Here is a 23,329-nt window from a genome sequence, read left to right as displayed (position 1 = left end):
CTGAAGTCTCATTTCTATATATTTCTCAGTTTTGCGATATTTTTTTTACAGTTTTTGTTATTACTTTAGTAAAATACATCTTAGATCATGTAAAACGGTTAAATAATGACAAAAGGTCTGGATAGTAGCAGATATGTCGTAATCCTAAGGAACCACACAACACTTTTTAAAATTAAAAACATGTTTCGACAGAAACTTCTGTCATCTTCTGTCATCTTCTTGTTTCTGTTGAAACATGTTTTTAAATTTAAAAAGTGTTGTGTGGTTCCTTAGGGTTAAATAATGAGTTGCCAGGAATAAACAAGTATGCATTTGAAGTAGAAAATAACTTAGAAATAATCAAGTAATTAACTGCAAGTTAATAACAATAAAACTCTAGAAATTGAACTTAATGCACGACTTGTCACCTGTAGACGATGTTTTGTTTCCGGTTCGATCGGACCAGAAGTGTTGTTGCGGTCAGCGGTTATTATTTCAAAACAAAGATGGACGACAACTTTCAAATGTCTTTCCTCGATACAAATTCTGCAACTGATGACTGTTTGGTCGGCAGAGTGCCCGGTTGAATAACAGAACTAATTTCACGGAACTCTGTAGAGATGTTCAGGTTTTTAGCTCGCATGATCGTCGCCTGCAAGCCAACAATTAAAGAACACGGATCCCGTGTCACGGTATCCGTGACATGGCCATCAAATTTGCTGACAATTAATCGGTGAAACATGAAGTCTTGGAAGCAAAACAGTGGAACTTTTAAGGTATTTTTTTAATTGTTTACCCTTTTAAAACGTATTTGTCTACTTTAAGTTGCGGTCAAGACAGAAAAAAAAAAAATTTGTTGCCTTGGGATGCCATCGCTGTCACACAACACGTGTCGGAAAATAAGAGATTTGCCCAAAATTGTTGCGGCCGTAACTTTTCGCAGTATAGAGAGCCACTAAATATTATTCCGTAGTTTAAGGACACTATCCTAGTACTCTTTGAAAAAATACATGAGACTTCCAGAGTAAGTCAGAATTTTGAGAAATGTTTGTTTTTGTTGCAGCACTTGACACGCTCCGTGCACGAATCGTTAACATCGGTATGTTTGAGATGCCCTCCTTTCAAAAGTTCTCTATAATATGAGTTCTATATACCATATTTGTAAAGTAGTATAGTGTATGTGTTCGTGGTATAAATGTAAGGTTTTTCGCATAAATATTCTTTCGGCAGCAAACATTGGAAAACGGATTAATTTCGACTCAGTGAAAGGCCGATTTTCGGGGATCCGGGAGGATTGAACATTCGCCTCAAAATATCGGGTCTTGTTAAGTTTAGAATAAAAAAAATGTGTTTTCATTAATGTTATATCAACTTTGTCTGTTGCTTAAAATTTGAAGGATATCGAACGACTGGCCCAAATTGAGTGGTCGAATCTAACGCGGACTTTCTCTTAACTGTGCATGCAACCCAGTTATTTGTTTTATGTTTAGCCGGTGAAAACTATCGAAAGGGAATTAAACAAGGTTGCCTTGGACGATTGCGATAGAAAAGGCCAAGGATGCATGATTTAAGAAGAGGCGTCCTGAGAGATCGTTCGATTTCCAACATTGCAATATTACGTGTAAGAAAACTGAAGCCTGACTGAAGTTTTCATCCAATAAGTGGTTCCAGTGACACAAGTTACAAATATGAGCAAAATGACGTTTAGATAGAGAACTTAAATCTGAGCACGCAGTCATTCGATTCGCGAGTCTTTTACTCGGAAAACACTGGAACGGGCCTTTTTATTCTTTCAATTGTAAAGCTGGAACGCTGGGGATAACGACATTCTTCGGCCGAGCCGAAGGGTGGTTGAAAAAAAAGGAGTAATTTAATAACCAGGGAATTAATTTTTTGACTTAAATTTACCGCCTCTAGTCGTTTTCGACATAAAACACGACTAAGGCAAGTAACAAGGCGTCAGGCGTCCTTTTATGTGAGGTTGAGGACAAAGCAAAAATAACAACAACTAGAACACGACAATGACAGTAAAAATAGTACGTTTAAAGATGTTTCCTTTGAAGTCGGCAACGGGAAGCTATGGCATCACATGGTGTGGTAAGAACCAATAAAGAAACACTTATACGACCTAAAACTGCCTGTCAAAAAAAATATCTGTCATGATAACATCAAAGGCAATGAACACTAAGCGATCAAATCAAGTTGTTGTCGGTTGTAAGTAATGCTTAGCCATGAACACTTAGGTGAACTAACGACAAACCAACAGTTCATACTGTTTGTAAATAGCGAGTGCATTTTCTCGGCTTATATATCGAGTAGTTTTAGTGTCTCAGGTTTAAGATAAGAATCTGGCAAGTAGTCTATCAACTGAGGTCTTTATTGTTTGCAGAGATTACTCAATCTAGCTTGATAATATGGCTTCCTATCGTCAATCGGATGTCATTAGCATTTCACAGTCTGCTTGACTTGAGAACAATTTTTTTATCGTAAAAAATTCGTTTTCGAGTCACGAGATAGCCTAACTGTCCTTCAATGGTGTAAATAGACCTTTATTTATCAGATAGCTTCTTGTTCTTTAGAATCTCCAATTTCGTTGAACCTGTATATCACCCAGCTCTATTGTTTGAGAGCTATAGTCCATTGTTTCTTTGTGTCACTGTTGTTGTTTTCAGCCAATTAATATTGTAGGCTGTTATATGGGAGGCGGGTACCCCTTATACAGGCTTGAATAAAGTCACACATGTAATGTAAGCACCGGGTTAGGGTAAACTTTATTTGAATTGTTTTCATTCAAGTTAGTTTTTCGGTACTGCAAGTTTTCTTTTGGCTACGATAACATTCGTTCTGACACTTGTAACTTGGCGTTTGACAGGAGGACAACCAACAGAAGAAAAATGATTTGTGCTTAACAGCAGCACAAAAGCGCATCCGTTAGAATATAGTCTCGAATTTCACCGAGACATTTTAAAAACTGGGCAAAATTAATGATAACTCCCAAATACTGCGCACTGAGGACAAAAGGAACTTCTCTGGCCTTGGTAAACTTTCAGCGGAAAGGTTTTCGTGACAACAAGTGAACTCGTCTTTATAATCAAATCCGTAGCACCTCAACTGGCACGCTTACCAATTTATTGTTATATAATGTACTGCCAGTATATAATCTATTGTTATATAATCTAAAATATCTAGAACTTGACCTTTTTCTAGTGATAGGTGTTATAAACGTCCTTGCTTTAAAACGAATGGCAATTACACAAAACCTAAAGACAAGAGACAACAAAGGTGGTGACGAGGCCGTAATTACCGGTATCTGCTAATTTTACATGTAAATGCTGCAAATCAAATTTTAAATGTAAACGGGCGTGCCATACACTTCTACTCTAAGGCAGTTCCAATTTATCTGCGTCACTGGATGAAAGCGAATGTATCTTGCAGACACGGGATTTGGTAGCTCGTGTTGGTTAACTGTGTTGCCGTCTCCGTTCCTGTGGAATTTCTGAGAATAAAACGTGAAGAGTGATCATTGACCCAATAATAATAATTTTATTGTATTTAATCTGATTCCCAGCCACAAGAACTAAAATAAAGCAAAGAATGAACGGGCTTTACTGCTTTACTGTCTAGAAATATGCCTTCAATAATAAGTTAATATACAAGTAATGTTCACCTTATCGGATAACACGCACGGAATCACTAGATTAAACTTCCTACTTGGATAAATCAACTTTAAAAAAAGTTGCTTGGGTGAATTAACTGTGCCATGCCTATTTTTTTTTTCCATTGTACTTTACTCCGGGGGAGCTGTTGTTTGATTGCCTCACAGTAACTTGAGGCGAGCTGATCTCCTGAGGAGACGTGAATTGTCCGCGAAAGTTTAGAAACCAAAAACTCGCAGTTGATTTTTGGGAAAATATGTAGATTTGGCGGATTTTTAAGAAATTCAGCGACATAATTCCCTTGATAATGAAAAACAAAATGATTTCCGGAAAGAAACATTTCTCCCCCAGGTTACCCTTAAATGTTATACGTCTTGCAGGTTTTTAGCTCCTCTGGTCTAAGAATGTTGGAAAAGCCTTACTCCGGGCGCTTTGTTGATTTATCATCTGTGATTGATAGGGTACAGTTTTTTGGCTTCAGCGCCCGCCTTCGATATCCAATAAATTAATTTGAATGTCAATATCAAGGTTGTTGTGTTTTATTTCAAAAGCCACGCGCGTATATGTACGAATTGTTACTGGAACAAGAGCCACGAAGGTCGGTTCGTAACCTTGAGTGGAGACACAAGACAAGTTGAGCAGAAAGTAGATACTATTTTGGTTAGATTTTGTTATATCGAGCAACACATGCAAAAGGGAGTAGAAACATTCAGTAAAATCAACGTTGAGCAAAAAGTTTATATCTCAAATGAATCTACAAGAATTAGAGTGCATCTGAGTTCAGTTCTCACACGTTTGTAGCGATAAAAGGTTTATTAATATTTTAGTGTAGCAGCTTTTGTTCTCAAGTTTTACGCCGAGAGTTTTTCAAAAGAAAAGACGTGGACAAGGTCCCCTCAAAAGAGTTGGGGGAGGGGGTAAAGACAATCAGTCTTTTGTTCTTCTTCTTTTTTTTTAAAATACTCAATCGTTTTTACAAAATTCTGTACCAAGGTGTTCATTTATAGACGGCGTTGCCTGAACTTTATCAGCTTTCCAAAACGTTTTAAAATTGTTAGACTACTAAAATTTCGGAATGGATTATTTTGGAACAAATTTTCTTCCAAAATCACACGGTTATGGCTTTTCAGGCTTGATATTCTCTGCTGACATTACGCCGTTACAAAATTTGACCTGTTATAACTTTAAGGTACCTCAAGGTGTAGATTTGCTGTAAATTAAATGTAAAATACAGCAAGATTTGACGCCGAGAAATTCGGATTTGAGTCCGTTACGGGTCCAAAATTGTACCTGCCGCTGCGGCAGGTAGGAAACTTGCTTGGATAGTAGCCCTCGCGTCTACAGCGAAAAGGTACATTGGGAAAAAGCGTGTGTATAGCTTACGTTTAGCTTATGGATAATAAATAAAATCTCACCATTTCCACGCCAGCTAGATCTCGGTAAATAGTCCAGCCATTTCCATCAAGTGAGTAATGTATTTTGAAGTCTACCACCCATGCGTTGTGACGGCGTGGATTGCTGGGATCAAGGCCTTGAGTAGCAACACCACATATTTCAAAGGTCCTTCCCAGATCAACTTTAAGCCAATCTTGATTCCCGGTCCCGCTTTGTGCACACCAGCTGGTTCCAGGTAAGTGAAGCCGACCATCATATGGATGGCGGAAGGCAGACTGAGCATACGTAGAAGACGTCATTTGATCATCAAGGATGACAGTGGCATGAGCAACACCAACAGCATTCGCGAAGCAGGCGCCAGTCATCGCTATAAAAATGTAATGTATCTTTTTCAGTAGATACCAAAGGTTAGTCACTTTCACCAGCTAGAGGGTCTGTAGTGAATGAAATTGTGCGTAGAACTTCGGTTGATTTTTACAGATCACTTTACAAACACAGCGTCATTTTCATTTTCGTACATTTAGTGAAAACTAGACTTCAGTCACGTAGTTGCTACACCCTTTAAATAATCCGATAATACTGAGCTCAGCTATCACATGTACAGTTAATTATATTTTCTGCGAAATCTCTTTTATAGCCGCGGTGGAAACGTCAGAGTCAGTCCAAATTGCATCAGAGTGAGGGTTATTTTTAATGGAGTAAACTTATCATAGGTAGCAAATTAAAAATATCACGAAATTAGAATACTTTTCAGCCTGACCTTGCATCGTAAACGCATTGATGCTTATCCGTTGTTTATTTTAATCTAATCGATAATCTTATGTTAGACATTAGATTAGATTCCGTGGACCTTTGAAAACCCATGACTGCACTATATTCACTTTTTGAGGAATGTGAATCTGTAAACAATTATTTGCTATTGCTCTAGTGTTTTGATCTTTGATTTAATAAATCATCAACTGGGAGAAATAGGTAGCAAATTTCTGCTAGAAGGTGAAATGATTTTAGTAAAGCTCTTTTCCCCAAAAATTCACGAGAGGGGAAAGTAATTGCCTAAACATTAGTCTGCAAAAAAGCAACCACAGCTGCTCTCAAACAGAATCAAACGGCCGCTTGGCAGAATTCCAATTTCAGCAGTCATTAGTATGATTACCAGCCGAAACGGACGACACGGAGACCACTGAGTTACTAAAACATTTTCATGTCTGCAGAAAAATTCCTAAAGAAAACATTTATGATTAGCAAAGAGATACAAAAAAAGAAAGGATTCCTTTTGGGTGCAACTGCCTATTACTTATCCCGCGTAATGGGGAAGACTCTCCAATTATCACTAAGCCATAATGCACACCCTCTCTTGTCAGCGCCCAAATCGTTGCATGGAATTGCCAGAGGATTTTCAGTGTTACAGTTAGAATTGACTGGAATACAGTGCCAGACAATGGTAAACATTGCAACATTTATTTGGCTTAAACGAAAATCTACTCTTTAGGTGTGTTGTATACATAAAGGCAGAGCTATTTTTGTTGTCGTATGGATACATTGTGGCAGTGTTTTCAGTTAAGTATCAAAAGAAATTTTGTGCATATTTTAGTTTACTTCTTCCTTATTTTTCATTGTACTTTAGTTCTGAATTGTTGTCGTTGGGGAAGAAGACAAAAAAAAAAAAAAAAATTTATCTGTGATATTGCGTTAAAATAACGCCTTCTATATTACCTTTACACCCGTAGACTTCCACCCTCATTGATATGTGGCCATGCCAAGCTGTTGGTAGAAAACGGATGTAACGTGCCCTGATTGGTTGTTTGAGAACGTGAGTAACAATGCTGTCCCGGTTTGTGTTTCCAGTAAATTCCTAAATCAACAAAATAGGACTTAACTCTCGCGGAACATTTATTTGTTGACTCATTGTTCTTCAAGGGAACATTATCTGTCTTTTACTAGCTACAACAGCAGCAAAATCAACCGATCTGTCAGTGATCAACGGATTATTTGATAATAGGTCGTCAACATGATCCAGATACAAGAAAACCGACACCAGAAAAACTTGACGTATTGTGTTATCGGATCCGCTCTGACGAAGTGCTAACGCTCGAAACGTCCGCACTCGAATTTCTTTTCTGTGGTCTATTTGTAAAGGTAATCACATGAGGGCGAGTACTATTAAGGATTAATTGCACGAGTGGAAAATTTGAAGAAGATTTGGAAAATTTTGAAAACACAAGTGCAATTAATATTTAATAGTACGAGGTCTCATGCGATTACTTGTTTATCACTAAAGGGCAAAATTTATACGAAGGAAAATCACGCGCGCAGTCTATTTTTTTTATCTGGGAAGCCTCTTTAGCGCTACGGCAAACCATTAATCAAATTGAACTGACCAATCGATTCAATGAAATTATATTCTCCAAAACTGTGTCGTGATACACTGCCAAAAGTCTAGGAAACAAAGCTCATTTCAACAGAGCGTTTCTGCCAACAGAAGAACAACAAAGTGCTTTTAACTGAACAAAACACAGTGTAATCTGAGTCCGAATCCTAGAGCATGATTCTCTTGTAAGCCCGCTTGCTCTGGCTAAGACTGGATTGCAAAGAATGGTTTCCTGCGACGTTGAGCGTTACATTGCATTGGCTCAAATCGTAGGCATGGCTGGAAGCTGACCTGGACTGAGTTTGAACTAATGACAATGGATGGAGAACTTGTCTTGAAGTGGAAGCAGGCTTGGCATTGTCAATGATGTTGGACATGATTTTCTGCTCGTTTCATCACCGGAGTCGTACTCATCTAGGCCCTGCTCGGATTTGTTACCCGTTATGTTTTTGATCTCGCATTGTGGAATACCGCGGTTTTAAATTTCTTCACAAGGGTCTTTCTTTCACTGTGGTTGGTTAGCTTCTTTTCGGGGCAGACATCTTTTAACGGTGAGTCCTCTTTCATTGTTTTCATTATGTTATTGATTGTATTCTTACCCATCGGTGTTTTCTTGTACCACATGACGTTGGTTTGAGGCTTGTCGATAACAGCCAGGTAAAATAGCCGTGTTTTCTTCATTTCTTCTGGACGTTTTTCCAAGAATTGCTTAAACAGAGCAACGGGGCACCTCTTGGGATTAGCTAGCCGAGGTTTCACTCGGAGACCACCTTGTCTTGTCTTTGTAGGGCCTTCGGAAAAAGTGATGAACTTGACGCCATCATCTTTTTTTATTTTTAATAGGAAAATTTTCGACCATCATGTCGTGGTGCTCTTGTCGACCACGTAAACCAAAATGCATTGTTAGCAGCCACCGCATTTTGTTTATCAAAAAGCGAGGGGTTTGGTTGCCTAACTGAGATTTTTCCCATAGTCTCTCCTCTTCTTCCTTCGTCAGGCTTTTTGCTTTGTTGGGTCGTTTTCCCATGCCTTGTTCGCGCAGCTTTCTCGCCTCCCTTCCAACACTTTCCTCGAACACAGGAACTCTGTATCCTTCACGATAGACTTTGGATAATTTTGGTTTCTTAAATGCCGATCTAAAGCCCCCTGCATCACCTTTAGCGGTCTGACTCGTAGTCTTGGCGGTTTTCTTTTCTCAGCTCAGCGTAGAATTGCGAGAATGCTTCGTTCAATTATGGAATGTCGTAGCTTTCTAGCTGTTCCTCTTTTCCCCTAGTTTTCGCCCACTTTTCAAAAATTACTTTCCAATAGTCTGTGATTCGTTTTGAGTATTTTTTTTTTTACTTTCGCATTTCAAAAGTTCAATTAATTCGGCGTCCGCTTCAATAAAACAACAAGCCATTGTTGCAACAAAAACTTGGCAACAAATTTCAAGATAACGAACGGTTGCCGTGCAACGGATTAATCAATCATTAACAGGTAATCATGCCCTCTCTTGATTGCTAAAAATGCCCTCTCTCTCAACCAATCAGCGCTCAGTAATTTTGCCCTTTATTGATAAACCTTTAGTTATCAAATCTGTTGATAAAGCTAACATTCGTTTCTACTCCCCTCCTACGCAGCACCACAGTTTCTTTAGAAACTAACCCCCTTACGTAATTTTAACCTTACCTTATATTGGGAACATGTATATTGTACTACATGTGAGGTCATTTCCTTGAATTTATATGTTACATTCCCATACAAATTCGTATATGTCATGAAAGGTCATCGTGGGATAGAAGTGGACACTATTTATAAAATATGTATTGTGCCACTTACGTACCGAGGTAAAGATTATAAAATAGCATTTTTTTATCCAACGTTTTTTGTAAAATTCTTTGTAACGGAGAAAAATTAATTAGCCTTGTCTGAGTAAAAGTTGCGCCTGTATAAAGTTGAGTTTGATATGATGATATGCGGCCTGTAATTCGTTTACACTACAGTACTTCCACTTATTTGTGAAGATAAAAGAAAGTTTAACATATTTAAAATATTTTGAACTCGCCTTGGCCACGGTTTGCCCTTTTTCCTTGTAGTACGCAAAGTTTACTCCATCGTCACTACTGTACTGCAACTTGTATTTGGTTACCCACTGGCTGTGAGCTATATAAGGCGACCCTACGATATAGTTTCGTCCTTGGGTTGCTACGCCTGTCACCATGGTATGCTGATTACCCAGATCAACTTGCAGCCATTGATTGCCATCATTTGTTCCAGCTGCCCAAGATCCCGATTTGGCTCCAGTTTCCTGAAAGTTCAATCTTCCCTGCCTCGAGGCATGATTGACATCGAACTGTGAGGAGGCAGTGATTTTTGCGTCTGATATGGCGCCACTCTCCATGCCGAGAGCTTTGTGGCATTCTAGACGTTTTGAACAACAACAACAACAACAACAACAAGAAATAAACATAAAATGATAATAAGCAGATAATTATAAAATAGGTAAAACCTCTCAATCTGCCTTTAAATTGCTTACAACCGTGACCGTTTCAGCACGTCGAAAAGGACGATCAATGGGGAAGACCTAATTTTTAAGATCATAGCAAGCTTCGCTTAAATATAAAGCAAACCATGCTTTCAAGTAAGGTAGTTCCAAAAATTTCGGAAACATTTCAACAGGAAGGTTTGAGGATCAATTTTCTGGTACCTGCTTCACTGCGCCTTTCAATAACATACGGACTCGGAACTTCAGCCTTAAGTAACGATTTGCGTGTTTTACTAATTTCAATCATAATTACGGCGACAAACGACTGGCCGCAAAAATGAAAAAGAATAAATAAATAAAAAAAAAAACCCGACAAAGTGGATCGAAATCCGCCAATCACAGGACACGAATATGACCTTTTGACCCCGTTGAGCCAAATGTTATTATTTTCTAGGACGTCCGCTGCAGTGATTAGGGACCTTAAGCAACCACGACGACGAGCGGAAGTCTTCCAACGCATGCCGCAGCTTCTGCGCATGTCATAGACGTCGTCTACATGGTGTCGAGGACGTCAAAATAACCGATTTGCCGTCTTGGAGTGAACGTAAGTATTAAAATTGATTTTTCTCATCTTTGTGTCCATTTTAGGGAGCTTACTTTCTGCTTTTTACCGAAAGCTGGACGTAAATATATCCGCCAAGTTAGACAACTATTAGCTGAATTGCTCGATGACGGCGGGAAAGAATCCGTAAAACTTTTCATTTGCCTTCAATGCTTATGACTGTATGAATATTTTCCCAGAGGGACTATTTCAGTAAAACTAAGATTAGATTATTACCGAAGCATTCTATCTTGGGTGCCCAGGCGTACAAACTGGGGCAAAAGTAACCGCTTAAAACGAGCTTAAAAGAGCATGGATACTTTCGCTGGTTCTCAGGATTCTTCGATTCAAATTCTTCCGATAGAAGAAGGAATTCTTCTTCGTTAATGGTATTGTGCTCAAGGCTTAAAAGAAGCAACTCTCGTATTTCTTTAAATGACGCCATTTACAACTTTCAGAGCTTCAAGGTCGGAAGCTTGCTAAAACATTTGTTATTTGTTTTTCGCGCCGTTCGGCGACCTCAACCCAGCTTGCTTAAACATTTGTTTCTTTCCCACCGTGAACGGCGTCCTCGGCCCAGGTTCTATTCGGTCACGCTCGTCGTCGTCCACAGACTCGTCAAGACTGCTTAAGGTCCCTATTGACGGCAATGAAAAACAAAACGGTTTGTTGAATCTTGATCTTCATTGTCCGCATGTTATTGAAATGCGCAGTAAATGGAAAGAAATCTACAAATTACCATCTTAAAAGTTGCCTTGGACAGCTCGAGAACTCATGACTTTCATGATATAAAATTATGGGAAGATGTTGGTATTTATTGGAATACAGTGCCAGGCAATGTGAAGCAAGGCAATATTTATCTTCATGTGGTAAGGCTCCTGGCTAACACAACAATCTACTCTTTTGGTCTGTTGCATACATAAATGTAGGGCTATATTTGTTGTCGTATGGATATATTGTGAGGGAACATCATTGTTCCATATATGTGTATTATATTAGTTCAGTCTCCAATCAAGTATTAAAAGAAATTTTGTGCATATTTTGGTTTATTTCCTCCTTCTTTGAATTCTACTTTAATTCTGAAATGTTTTGCGCAATGTCATTCGTTGTTGGTGAGGCAGAAAAAACGTCAAATTTACGTTTGATATTACGTTATCATAATGTCTTCTACAGTACCTTTACAGCCATAGAGTTCCACCCATGTGGCCATGCCAAGCTGTTGGTAAAAAACGGATGTAACGTGCCCTGATTCGTTGTTTGAGATCGTGAGTAACGATGCTGTCCCGGTTTGTGTTTCCAGTGAATTCCTAAATCAACAGAATAGGACTTAACTCTCGCGGAACGTTTATTTATTGACTCATCGTTCTTCAAAGGAACATTATCTGTCTTTTCTTGCTACAATAGCAAAAAATGTTTGTGACGTTGAGCGTATCATGAGAAAATCAAGCGACCTGTTAGTGATCAATGGATTATTTGATAATGGTCATCACTGCACGAAAAAACGCCTTTGCGCACATCAAACGTGTGGTCAAAGACTGTCAAAGGCCGCCTTTGATTACCTTTGATTCGAATTACAGGTGACAAAGGCCGCATTTGATTCACGCGCGTCAAAGGTGGAGTCAAATTTGATTTGAATCAAAGATATTTGTAAAGATATCACATATTTGATCCACCTTTGATGCGCGTCATAGGCGGAGTCAAAGTTGTTTGATTTCAATTTGACCCGCGTCAAAGGTAGGGTCAAAGTTGTTACTACATTTGAACTCACTTTTGATTCGAGTCAAAGGTATAAGCAAAGGCGCCACATATTTGACGTATTTTCAATGCGCATCAAATGTGTCGTTAAAAATGTTATTTTATTTGACCTCATCTTTGATACGAATCAAAAAAAGAGCAAATCCAATTTTTCGTGAAGTGGCATCACCATGCATATGATCCAAAATCAAGAAAATCGAGACCAGAAAAACCTGACCGTCGAAACGTCGGTGGCCAATTTACCCTTACCAAACATTCGCTTCTACTCCCCGCCGACGCATCCACGCAGTTTCTTTAGACACTAACCTCTTTAAGGTGGATTTTTATTATCGCGTAAATTTTACGTGCGTACAGACGTAAATTTAGATGACTTTACGTACGTAATTAAATAAGAAGCGACGTATGAACGGCTTGCGTAAACGTAAAAAAAGTTGAGCGCTGTTCAACTTTTTACGTTTACGCACGCGGCTCATACATCGCCCCCTATTTTATTTATGTACGTAAAGCCAGCTAAATTTACGTCTGTACGCGCGTAAAATTTACGCGATAACAAAAATCCACCTTTAGGTATTTTAACGTTTCTACTTTTTCCAGCATGTATATTGTACTACTTGTTACGTCATTTCCTGGAATTTAAGTGTGTGTTACATTCTCATACAAATTCGTATACAGCTGTTACGACAAAGGTTGTCCAAAAAAGCGTAAAAGCGTACGCGACAATGCCGAAATGTAATTTGGGAAATACCCAATAAATTTCAATAACAGCTCAGAATCCATATTGCTCTTCATCCCAAGTCTTCGAAGCATTATGGATTCTGAGCTGTTATTGAAATTTATTGGGTATTTCCCAGACTACCTTTCGGGATTGTCGACAACCTTTGTCGAAACAGCTGCTTACCTAGGTAAAGATTATAAAATAGCAATTTTATCCAACGTTTTGGTTAAATTCTTTGTGATGGATAAAATTAATTAACGTTGTCTGAGTAAAAGTTGCGCGTGTATGAAGATGATTTTGAAATGATGTTATGCGGCCTGTAATTCTTTTTTAAATTCAGTACTTCTATATACAAATCAAGTTAAAAGTAAGTTTAAAGTATTAAATATTCAGTTCTAACTCGCCTTGGCCACGCTTTTCCCTTGTTCATTGTAGTACGCAAAGTTTACTCCATCGTCAATTCTGTACTGTAGCTTGTATTTGGTTACCCACTGGCTGTGACTGACACTCCACTGGCCATTATAATTTCGTCCTTGCGTTGCTACGCGTGTTACCCTGGTATGCTGATTACCCAGATCAACTTGCAGCCACTGATTGCCATCATTTGCTCTAGCTGCCCAAGATCCTGATTTGGTTCCAGTTTCCTTAAAATTCAATCTTCCCTGTGATGCGGCATGATTGCCATTGTTCTGAGAAGAAGCAGTGATTTCTGCGTCTGCTATTTCTCCACTTTCCAAGCCAAGAGCCTTGTGGCATTCTAGATGTATTAAGCAGCAACAACAATAATAATAATAATAATAATAATAATAATAATAATAACAACAATAATAATAATAATAATAATAATAATAATAATAATATAATAATAATAATAATAATAATAATAATAATAATGATAATGATAATGATAATGATAATGATAATGATAATGATAATGATAATGATAATGATAACCCTTGGAAAGTAGGTAAGAAATATGAAATACGAATGGAGACATTTATTTAGTTAAAATTTTATTATTCGAACTTTTAATAACTGACGGACTGTGCGCGGAACCCACTGGCGCGATCCTGAATTTTGCAAGACTTGAAGCTTTTAGTACTGGAGAATACAGAATTTACTCAAAACCTACTAATTTGCTAGTTGTAAAAGATGACCTGTGTGTAATATGATGAATTGCAATCATAAGCTATTCACAACACTAAAAAATGGAGAGCGAAGGTAAGACTTCAAAATAACGGGTTTGTTTTATTCACAAGGATATGCATGCACACTATACGAAGTTCTAATCTCTTGGGGTTATAATAAATGTTGGTAAATACTCCTTCTCCACTCAAAGAAAAAAACAAAAACAAAGCACAGCAAGCAAAACTTACCAAGAGCTCTTGGTATCCAAAAAGAAAATTTGGGGTAAGTGTGCGTTTTTCCGAGATAACATTGCTTCAGTTTAGAAAAAAAAAAAAAAAAACGATATACATTGCTTTGTGTTTTACTGTTTTCTTTTGTTTATTTTTGTTCCTTCGTTATCTCCAAAAAATGCTTGGTTACCCCAAATTTTCTTTTGTATTTCAACAGCCCTTGCTAAGATCTGATTTCCCCGAAAAGTCATAATCCACACGAAAATACTTCCTTATTAGTGATTCCCTATGGAACACACTATAGACTGGAAAACGACGCCTTTTATATCTGTTTTTTTGTGGCATGTACTTAGTTTATTGAACAGCCAAATCAACTTTGATAGAACAATCAGTAAACAATTACGTTCTGGTAATACAACATCACTTAATTGTAACTGAATCTGTTTCAAGTGTAATTAAAGGTAAACATCAGTTACTCAAGATGATGTTGCTCTAAATTGGAAAACAAAAGTCACTTATACTTGCAAGATGGCCACTGTACGCAATGCACTTTTGCTTTTTGCTAGATGAGGCATAGAATAGAATAGTATATTGTGAATTTTAAGCCGTGGTACATTTGCCGTTGAATTATCTAACTGAACGTACCTTTATTACACCTCTGTCCTGAATAACCCTCTTTGCAGACGCATCTGAAGCCTTTGTCAGTGAACCCAACTTGACACAGAAAATTGTTTCCAGGGCAAGGATTACCGTGACAAAAATTCTGAAAGTAAAATGAGCGGGTACATTAAGGGATACAGATCTACTCTTAGCGATGACCAGAATTGCTAGAAATTACCTAAGAACAATAAAAACACCACTTTCGTCTGCTTGTTTCTAAGATCGAATTACCATTATCAGAGGATGTCGTTGGCATTTCAAGTGATTTGATATCGGCTATTCTCTTTGAGACCAAGACAATAATTTTATCGAACTGGGACATAAAGCTTCATGGGGCTTTGCTTAATTCCGTATTATCGGTTCTCATAGCTCATAGAAAAAAAAAGCATACCTCAACTTCATAGTAAATGGAACCGTGTCTTTCCTCCAGGGCAGAGTGTGATGGACTTTCATCGGTGACATTGTTCAACTCGCATATCTGTTGTCCATCATATGCTGGTCCCACATTGATGGACACGCAGTTTGGCTCGAAATAACACTTCACTCGGCAGCCACCTTCATCGGCCACTCTCTCAGTTCTAATCACGTGACCCGGAAGTGCTTTATCTTTTAGCGGTTCGGTAAATATTAACATTCGGTCGTATTCTGCTGCAAGCACTGCAACTGAAATAAATATACGTTGTTAATTATAGATTTGAGCGACTGGTGGTTCCATGGTGATGAGCCCAAGATGGCCGCCATTTGAATATCGTTACATAATGGCTAATGATACATCATATAACGTTTTATGCCGTTGCATACCCTCAAAGGAAACATCTATGGACGTACTATTTATACTTAAAAAGTCATTGTGATAGCTTTAATAGTCGCGAAGTTATGCTACGCTACAAAAGGCGAAACAAGGCCTGTTCTAGTTAGGATTAAGGGAGGGTACGAGGTGAATTGTGACACACTTGTTCTTTTTGTTTTAAAACGTTGCTTTTGAAATTCTATAAGAAGAGAGTTGAATAATATAAAAAAAAATAATACTAATTAAAAGGGTTATTGCAATCTGTCTCAGAGAGTAGGACCATGGAAAATAATTATTTATTCTTCTCGCAATTAATTGTCGGTTGCTTTTTTGTGTCTTGTATGTATCAAATGAATCGCCGATTTGGTCTTAGTCATAAGTGGATTCCTGGATTTTTTAGGTAACTTTACTTTTTCTTTCTGTTGTAATATTGTTGATATTTTCAATTATATGTAATTATACATTGAAAAAGCCGCTCGGGAACTTGTGATAATAATTTTGTAATTTAAAGTTCTGCCCAAAGCCTAAAATCCGGCTGAATGCTTGAAATCTCTCTTGTTAAGGAGGATCGAAAGGGTTTCTAGCCTCGTGCGCGCGCCATAACTATGGTGTACGCGTCAGCTGAATGAAACGAAATGTTGATTAAAAGTGGCGCGCGCAGAACACCGGAATTGGAAATGCAAAAGATCGCGCGAACTGTAAATAAAAGTGAGAAACATTGGTGCGTGGTTCGATGCAACGTTCTCGATGGCCTCTCATGTGACAAAGACCTGCGGTGCTTCGTTTTACCATCTCCACAACATCAGACTTATACGAAAGTACCTGTCACCGGATGCAGCGGAGACGCTTGTGCACGCGTTTATCACTACTCAAGCAGTTTAAGGCCTGGGTTTGAAGGGTGTTCAGAAATTATGAATGATCCCCTATATCTTCGGTTTCTCTGCCTAGAACAGGATGAAATTTTCCTTGAATATTAAACTTGATGTTTTCTTTTGCCTTAACGTATAATTTTGATCACGTGACAAATCACGTGACCAAAAAATGAAAATTACGTAAATCGGCGATATGGCGGCGAATTTTCTTTATATAGATAACTGAATTAGTGTTTCCGAAGACGATTTTAAATAGTTAACTTTCTATGTTTGGAATGACTGTCCTTAAGTTTTTAAATTGGAGAAATTAACAATCGAAGGTTGAATTGTGGGCTAAAAAATGACCTTTGTGCTGATAATGTTTTTCTGGAGAACAATGGACGATCATTCCAAACGTGAAGCGATGGAGATATTTAATCTTTATTAGGAACGCGTTTTTGTTTGATGTTATTTCTTAAAACCGTCGCCTACCTGTCAAATCTTTGCTTTTTTCACAAAAAACGATCACGTGACATGTCACGTGATCTATAGCACTACTTATTATGCTTAGAAATTTTCAGAATAATAAGATCTTTTTATCTTCCAAATTTCAGTTCAGTGCCATTGAATTTGTTAAAGTTATCTAGAATAAACCATTTTTCCTCTTAAAAACCCTTAACCCAGGCCTTAAACTGCTTGAGTAGCAGGGTTGACTATTGCAATAGCTTAATGTACGGACTCCCTGCGTACCAAATAGATAAAGTACAACGCGTCCAGAATGCTGCTGCTAGGCTAGTTGCATGCGAGTCTAAATATTGTCGGATGACGCCACTGCTCAAGAGGCTGCACTGTCTGCCAGTTAGATTCAGGATCCAATTTAAGTTGCTGCTCATCACATTTAAAGCTATTCATGGTATTGCACCCGACTACATCAAGGAACTTATAGTTGTGAGGACACCATCTAAGTATGGCTTAAGATTCAATGACAGTTTATTGTTACGCCATCCAAGTTTTAAATCATATAAGACACTAGGGGATCGTTCTTTTGCAATGGCCGCAACTAGCCTGTGAAACGATTTACCAGAACATTTACGAAACTGCGGCAACATCACCCAATTTAAGGCGCTACTTAAGACACACCTTTTTACTATGGCATTCGCTCCTGATTGATTTTTTGATTTTTCTTTTTTAAGTAGTTTTATATACATTCTTTTAATTTTTTTTTAATTTTTTTTATTTATTTTTTTATTCTTTTTATCTTTTATTTTATTTTTATTTTTTTTATTTATTTTTTATTCTTTTTATTTTTACATTTTACATTTTAATATTTATTTTTACTTTTAATCATAACTTATTATAATCGAAGTAATACTCCTATTGTTTAAATTACATATTGTGCTTTTGTAATTATTGTAATGCGCGTTTGATCATCTTGTCATGGAAAATGCGCAATATAAGCGAATAAATTATAATTATATAAAAGCTGCAGAAAACATTTGCTTTTATCTCCAAATTTTGCTCAGTTACCTATCTTGACTTTTTTTAATGTATGCATATTGCCATATATTTAGTATACCACTTCAAGTAGAAAAGTTTGGGAGAAATTTATCTAGTAGAACATTTTGTCAGTAAAAAATGTCTTTTTTGAAATAACTCTTGTAAAATTTCATGAATTTACCATATCAGAACGTTAGCAAATAAAATGTTAGAATACATAGAAAATAAAACAGGTGGGAATTTTCATGGAAAAAAAATATATATACTTTTCGCCGATTTGAAAGCACGAAAGTCAGTCAAGCCTTCAAAACCAAAACTAATATGATAATTTTGATATTTTCTGTTTCGATCCATTTTGCAACCATTGTTTGAGACTGTTTATCTATTTGTCGGGAAGCGCCATGCATCGGCGTACGGGAAAAATTTTGTTGGGGGGGGGCTGAACATAATTTGCCCGAATGAAACTTGTTGGTCACAGATGCACAAGATGATTCTTTCGTCACGTCAAGTTTTTTACGCCATACCGTGAGAGCATGGGCATTCAAAATAGTGCAATTATTTTCGGTAAATCGAGATCAACATTTCTAAAATACAAAACCATGAAGCGAGAGATAAAATGTACCCATTTGAGCTCTAAAAGAAGTATGAAGAACGATTACTTCGAGACCCAAATATGTGAATAATCCTTTGTATGTAATTCTGCATTGTCTTGTTTGCATACTTTCTTTAAATGTTAATAACAGCGATACTGATAAGTCGGTCTTTCTTGTCCCATTGTGGATCTTAAATTAAAATGTCTTGATGCGGCGAAGGGCGCTGAAAGACCTTTCAGCAGAGCACGAGGTTGCAGAAATTGTGGCCAGGATGGAGGCAACTTTATATAGAACAGGTAAAATGTCATGGAGACCATTGTGATCGGCTAGCTACCCCTGACAAAAGTTAGTGGACGTTTGAGAATGTGTTGACAAAGCTGAAAACGCTTTGTTGGCAGTCATTTGGCTCATCCTCGGTTTAATGCATAAGTCACGTAAAACAAAAACAAACAAAGGTATCAATGAAAAGAGGACAATATTGTGCTAGGCAACCAAACGTAACAAAGCAAATAAAACAATGTCTCAGATTTTTGCATCGTTCACCGTCTAACCCTTGGAAGTTGGTTTGAAGAAACTTGGCGAGGCTTAGTTTTTTTTAACCAAACTAGAGTTGCATTTTTGGATAAATAGTGTATGGTTATCGTATGATGCTTCAGTCCCTATAATTGCCGGAAATATTAACTTTCAGTCACAGTGCCGCCCTAGGAATCTCTATACAACCTGCGATAAATTGAAAAAGCTTGTAACACCTTCGAACGACTTCTGCCTGTTCGAACCTTCGTTAAACTGCTGCCCGCTCTCACTGGCTTAAGCCTGGTTCTCATTTGCGTTCGACAAACCTGCGACAAAACCTGTGACACTACCAGGGATACTGCTGAACATCATCCATTGACCCAATTTACAAGATATCCCAGGTCTTCATCGCTTACGCGCTTGACTTCGCACGCATGCCGAGTCTATAAAATCATGTAATGAGAAATAATTTGGTGATGCCAAAGTGGTAAAATATATTTAAGGATTCATTAAAGTTCACAATGACAGCAGTAGGCACTACAAAAGTGTTTTCACTGGGACTGAAAGTAAATATTGCCGGCGATTATGTCGCAAGTAGTGTAGGGCATATGAGATCCAGGCTCTAATGGAACACTCCGCCCCGTTTCTGGCATATTGTCTTGAGCCGTATTAAGCTTAAATTATCACAAGTCAATAATTCGCTGGACCATTTCCTTATTCCTTTGCCAGTTTTCATTTAATTTGTCTGTTTTTGCCATTGTTAAGTTTAGATTCAATGTTTGCCGATGCGTCTATGTTATTCATTATGCAGGTGCAATCTCTGATATTACGACATATTTCCAAATGATTGAAATCCTGGGAACTTTCAGGAAGAAATTTGCGGCTGATTTCTTTGGTACATCAGGGGAATTCAGAGGGAATGGCATGTAATGATGAAAACGGTGGACTAAAACTTACACGAATTGATTCCATTGACCTATAATGACAAAAGACACATATAACACACAAACGAGTTCAGTCAAGCAATTGTCCTTCAAATTTTTTTTTAGTTCATTTTCCTTCCAATTTCAAAACGTTTATCTTCTCCATCCATGAAAATCCTTGCGAGTTGTTATTGCACAACTGTCTAGCCGTGAAGCTTAAGCATCGTGACGTTAGGGAAACAGAAAAATGAAATAAACATCCGTAGGACTCAAACGTGGGGAAATTGCACTGAGGTTTTTGTTTATTCTTTTAGCAGGTGTGTTGGTTTGTTTTTTAAGGATAGCGATTCTTACTCAATCCTTCCACTTTACTAAAGCCCCGCACATTATCACGATCGATTGCACCAGACAAAAATGTAGTTCTTTGGGGGGTTTCTGATCAAGGACTGTACAGTTCCAGTCTTATGAACTTTAATGAGCAGCCGCCACCCAGAAGAGAAAAGGCTTTTTTTCTTAACATGGAAATTTTGCGCTTGTCTTTACTTGTTCTTTTTCATCTCTCTAATGATTTAAACCACGGTTTGGATGTGGAAAAGCTACTTGTGTGCGAAATAACAGTAAATTATTAAAGCAAGACACAAGTTGTAAACTACGAGTATGAAAGTTCGATCCCAGGTTTAGGACCTGGATAAAGCAATATTTCCGGAAGGAGTCGAAATTCATTGTTTCTTCTTTTTCCTGTGAGGCCCATGCCTGATCAATTGTTTGTTTTCTTTTATTTCTTCTTGAAATATTCCCCGATCACCCACCTTACGCAAGGACACGCACGTCTTTATTTGTTCAATTTATTGTGGTGGCATTGGACGAGTCAAAACAGCTTAAATCTTGAATTGGCAGTTTTTACCGCGCTTTGACTTGATAACATGGTGTTGATGAAAATGTTTGATCAAAAGCTTGCTTAGAATTGCTGCATCTTTGAACACCTAATGTGCAGGCGTGTACTTTTGAATTTGGATATTATACCCAAAGCGTCGTCCATTTTTCTCAATCTTCAGAAAATACATATAAATTTCATATAAATTTTTAGAGCAACAATGTTACCGTGTTTCGCTGTTTTGTGTTCACTAACTGTGTTTCTTTAAAGGTGCTTATGGTAATGCTTATAGTATTGTGATGGCCACGTCAGTTGTAGAGAAGGCCATATTAGCAGTTGTCTACTTCAAGAACAAGAGCATAAAGTATACTGTGAACTGTTGCATAATGAACATGCATTTGCAGACCGCCTCCTTGCCTTATTCTACTTGCCTCGGATGTTGGCACGAATTGTTGTCGGATTGGAAGGCTAGTGGACGGTACCTCTGGACTCATACTCTACAGAATCGTGTCTTTGTCCAGGGGGATTTCAATTTGCGTCTCCATCCTAACCGTTGTTATTATCGCCTTCGAAAGGTTTTTTGTGGTTTTGCTGCCATTACGAGTAATGATATTATGTCAGTTTTTGTTGACAGACAAACATTTTAGGGTTTTGAAATGACATCAAATTCGCGTGATACCTCCCCATAAACAATAACCATACACAAAAGATTGCTTTGATTGACAGCTACAATAGACATAATTTGCATCTTAAAGATATGTTTCTCTTCAATTTGAAATAAAACAAGTCAGGCCTTAAAAACAAAACAAAGAGAAAATAATGCGATAATTTAAATATTTTCTGTTTCGCTCCATTTTGCGAACAATGTTTGAGAAAGTTTCTAAGAAAGTGAGTGTCATTCGTTCTCAATTTAACCACCTGCTAGGCATTGTCACCGACAATCGCTTAGCGGTCATCAGAGTTAATGATGCCAAAAAAGGCTAGAGTACGTAGTGCAAGTTAGGAATAACACACGCAATGTGTCTCACTTTCTCTGTCTCTCTCTATTTCTCTCGGCAACAAAGCCAGCAATTTCCCTTCTCGAAATAAAACGTACATTTTTCCAGTAAAGACGACAATAATAAATGATTGATAAAAAAGGGGCCGTGCTATCGCTGAAAGCCTATATTCCCTAGTGTGTGAGACAACTGTCGACAACTATCCTAAAATTAGAGAACTTTAGCGGCTAAAGCAGTGTCACAACGCAAAAGGTGTATGTCCATTAAACCTTTTGTGTTTTAATTTGGTGCCTTCATTTGCAAGTAAAGTCACTTGTGTACACGAAAGAAGCAATTTTTTAGCTGGAAAATTGATTATTTTCCTTTTTCCTTTTTTTAGCTTGATTATCGTCGTTTTTCTTACTGGATTGTTTAGCTACGAGTAGCAGGAATTTGTTTACAATAAACATTTTTGTGGTCTTGTCGTTTTTCTACAGATACCTTTATCTGTGCTTGTTGCCAGTGGTTTCCCTTCCCTAGATACAAACGCGGTGGAAGTATCTCGTTGGCCAAGTCTGAAGACTATGCTAGTCCGCTAAGAAGCTTAACTAAAGGCAACATGTTCCAAAATTTCTTATATAAATGCCTGTTTGCTGAATTATTCAAGATGTAGCTTGGGCAGTTGTCGCAGACTTTCAAAATTTCAATGATCTGATCGATTTTCTTTATTGCACAAACTCCGCTATGTTTACTCACTAAGCCTTCATTAATTGATTGAAAGTCTGACGGTGTCACGCCAAGATAAAGTTACTCCTACACGGATAGAGTCTCATAATATTGGTCTTCCCAAAATTAATTATTGGTCAAATATTAAATTTGAATGTCTCGAATTTTTGTGTTCCAGAACTAAGCTGCTTGATTTTCTAAGAGAAAAACTTACCAACACACAGTGATGCACACAATCCGAATGAACTCCACACAAGGGATACGATAGAGTTAGGAAACAACATGCTTCTTAGTTGCCTGTGAGTCGTTTAACGTAACATTTTCCTATCAGATGTAAAATTTAGGAAATAGCTGGTAACACATTAATTCTTATGCTATCACAACGTCGCCAAATTAATAAAACATTGCTTTGTTATTTCCCCAAATTAATAAATAATTGATGAAAAGAAACCTAAGGAAACCATCAACGTGAAGCATAATTGGGTATGTAATTAAACTTTATATTCGCTGTTCTTCTTGTTCTTGTTTTCCTCTCTTATTATATATGCGTATATATGTGTATACCTTAATTTATGAAAACATAGCCCCCAGAAATTGGGCACATTTTGAGACCTTCTAGGCTGAGGGAATA

The 23,329-nt window shown here is 37.6% G+C and overlaps 1 protein-coding gene across 3 annotated transcripts; it reads right to left on the bottom strand.

Moving 5' to 3' along the window:
- Positions 1-2,739: 2,739 nt before the first annotated feature.
- On the bottom strand, positions 2,740-23,023 carry LOC146473854 (retinoschisin-like). Of its 3 annotated transcripts, none has more exons than XM_085117890.1 (6): positions 13,341-13,515; positions 11,643-11,773; positions 9,446-9,801; positions 6,744-6,882; positions 5,051-5,397; positions 2,740-3,475 (listed from the first exon to the last, which is right to left on the bottom strand). In XM_085117890.1, the coding sequence occupies exons 1-6, from the start codon at positions 13,364-13,366 to the stop codon at positions 3,326-3,328; spliced, it is 1,149 nt and encodes a 382-aa protein (XP_084974016.1). In that variant the 5' UTR covers positions 13,367-13,515; the 3' UTR covers positions 2,740-3,325. The 3 variants fall into 3 exon arrangements, with proteins under 3 accessions (XP_084974016.1, XP_084974018.1, XP_084974017.1); XM_085117892.1 differs by lacking the exons at positions 2,740-3,475; positions 5,051-5,397; positions 6,744-6,882 and adding exons at positions 14,940-15,057; positions 15,346-15,617; positions 22,913-23,023 and having other exon boundaries at positions 9,669-9,801; positions 13,341-13,693; XM_085117891.1 differs by lacking the exons at positions 2,740-3,475; positions 5,051-5,397; positions 6,744-6,882; positions 9,446-9,801 and adding exons at positions 9,915-11,103; positions 14,940-15,057; positions 15,346-15,617; positions 22,913-23,023 and having other exon boundaries at positions 13,341-13,693.
- Between the last annotated feature and the right edge of the window lie 306 nt (positions 23,024-23,329).

This window comes from Pavona decussata, unplaced genomic scaffold (genome assembly GCF_977016875.1).
Source record: "Pavona decussata unplaced genomic scaffold, jaPavDecu1.1 SCAFFOLD_92, whole genome shotgun sequence".
Lineage (NCBI taxonomy): Eukaryota > Metazoa > Cnidaria > Anthozoa > Scleractinia > Agariciidae > Pavona > Pavona decussata.
This window is presented reverse-complemented; position numbering and strand designations above follow the sequence as displayed.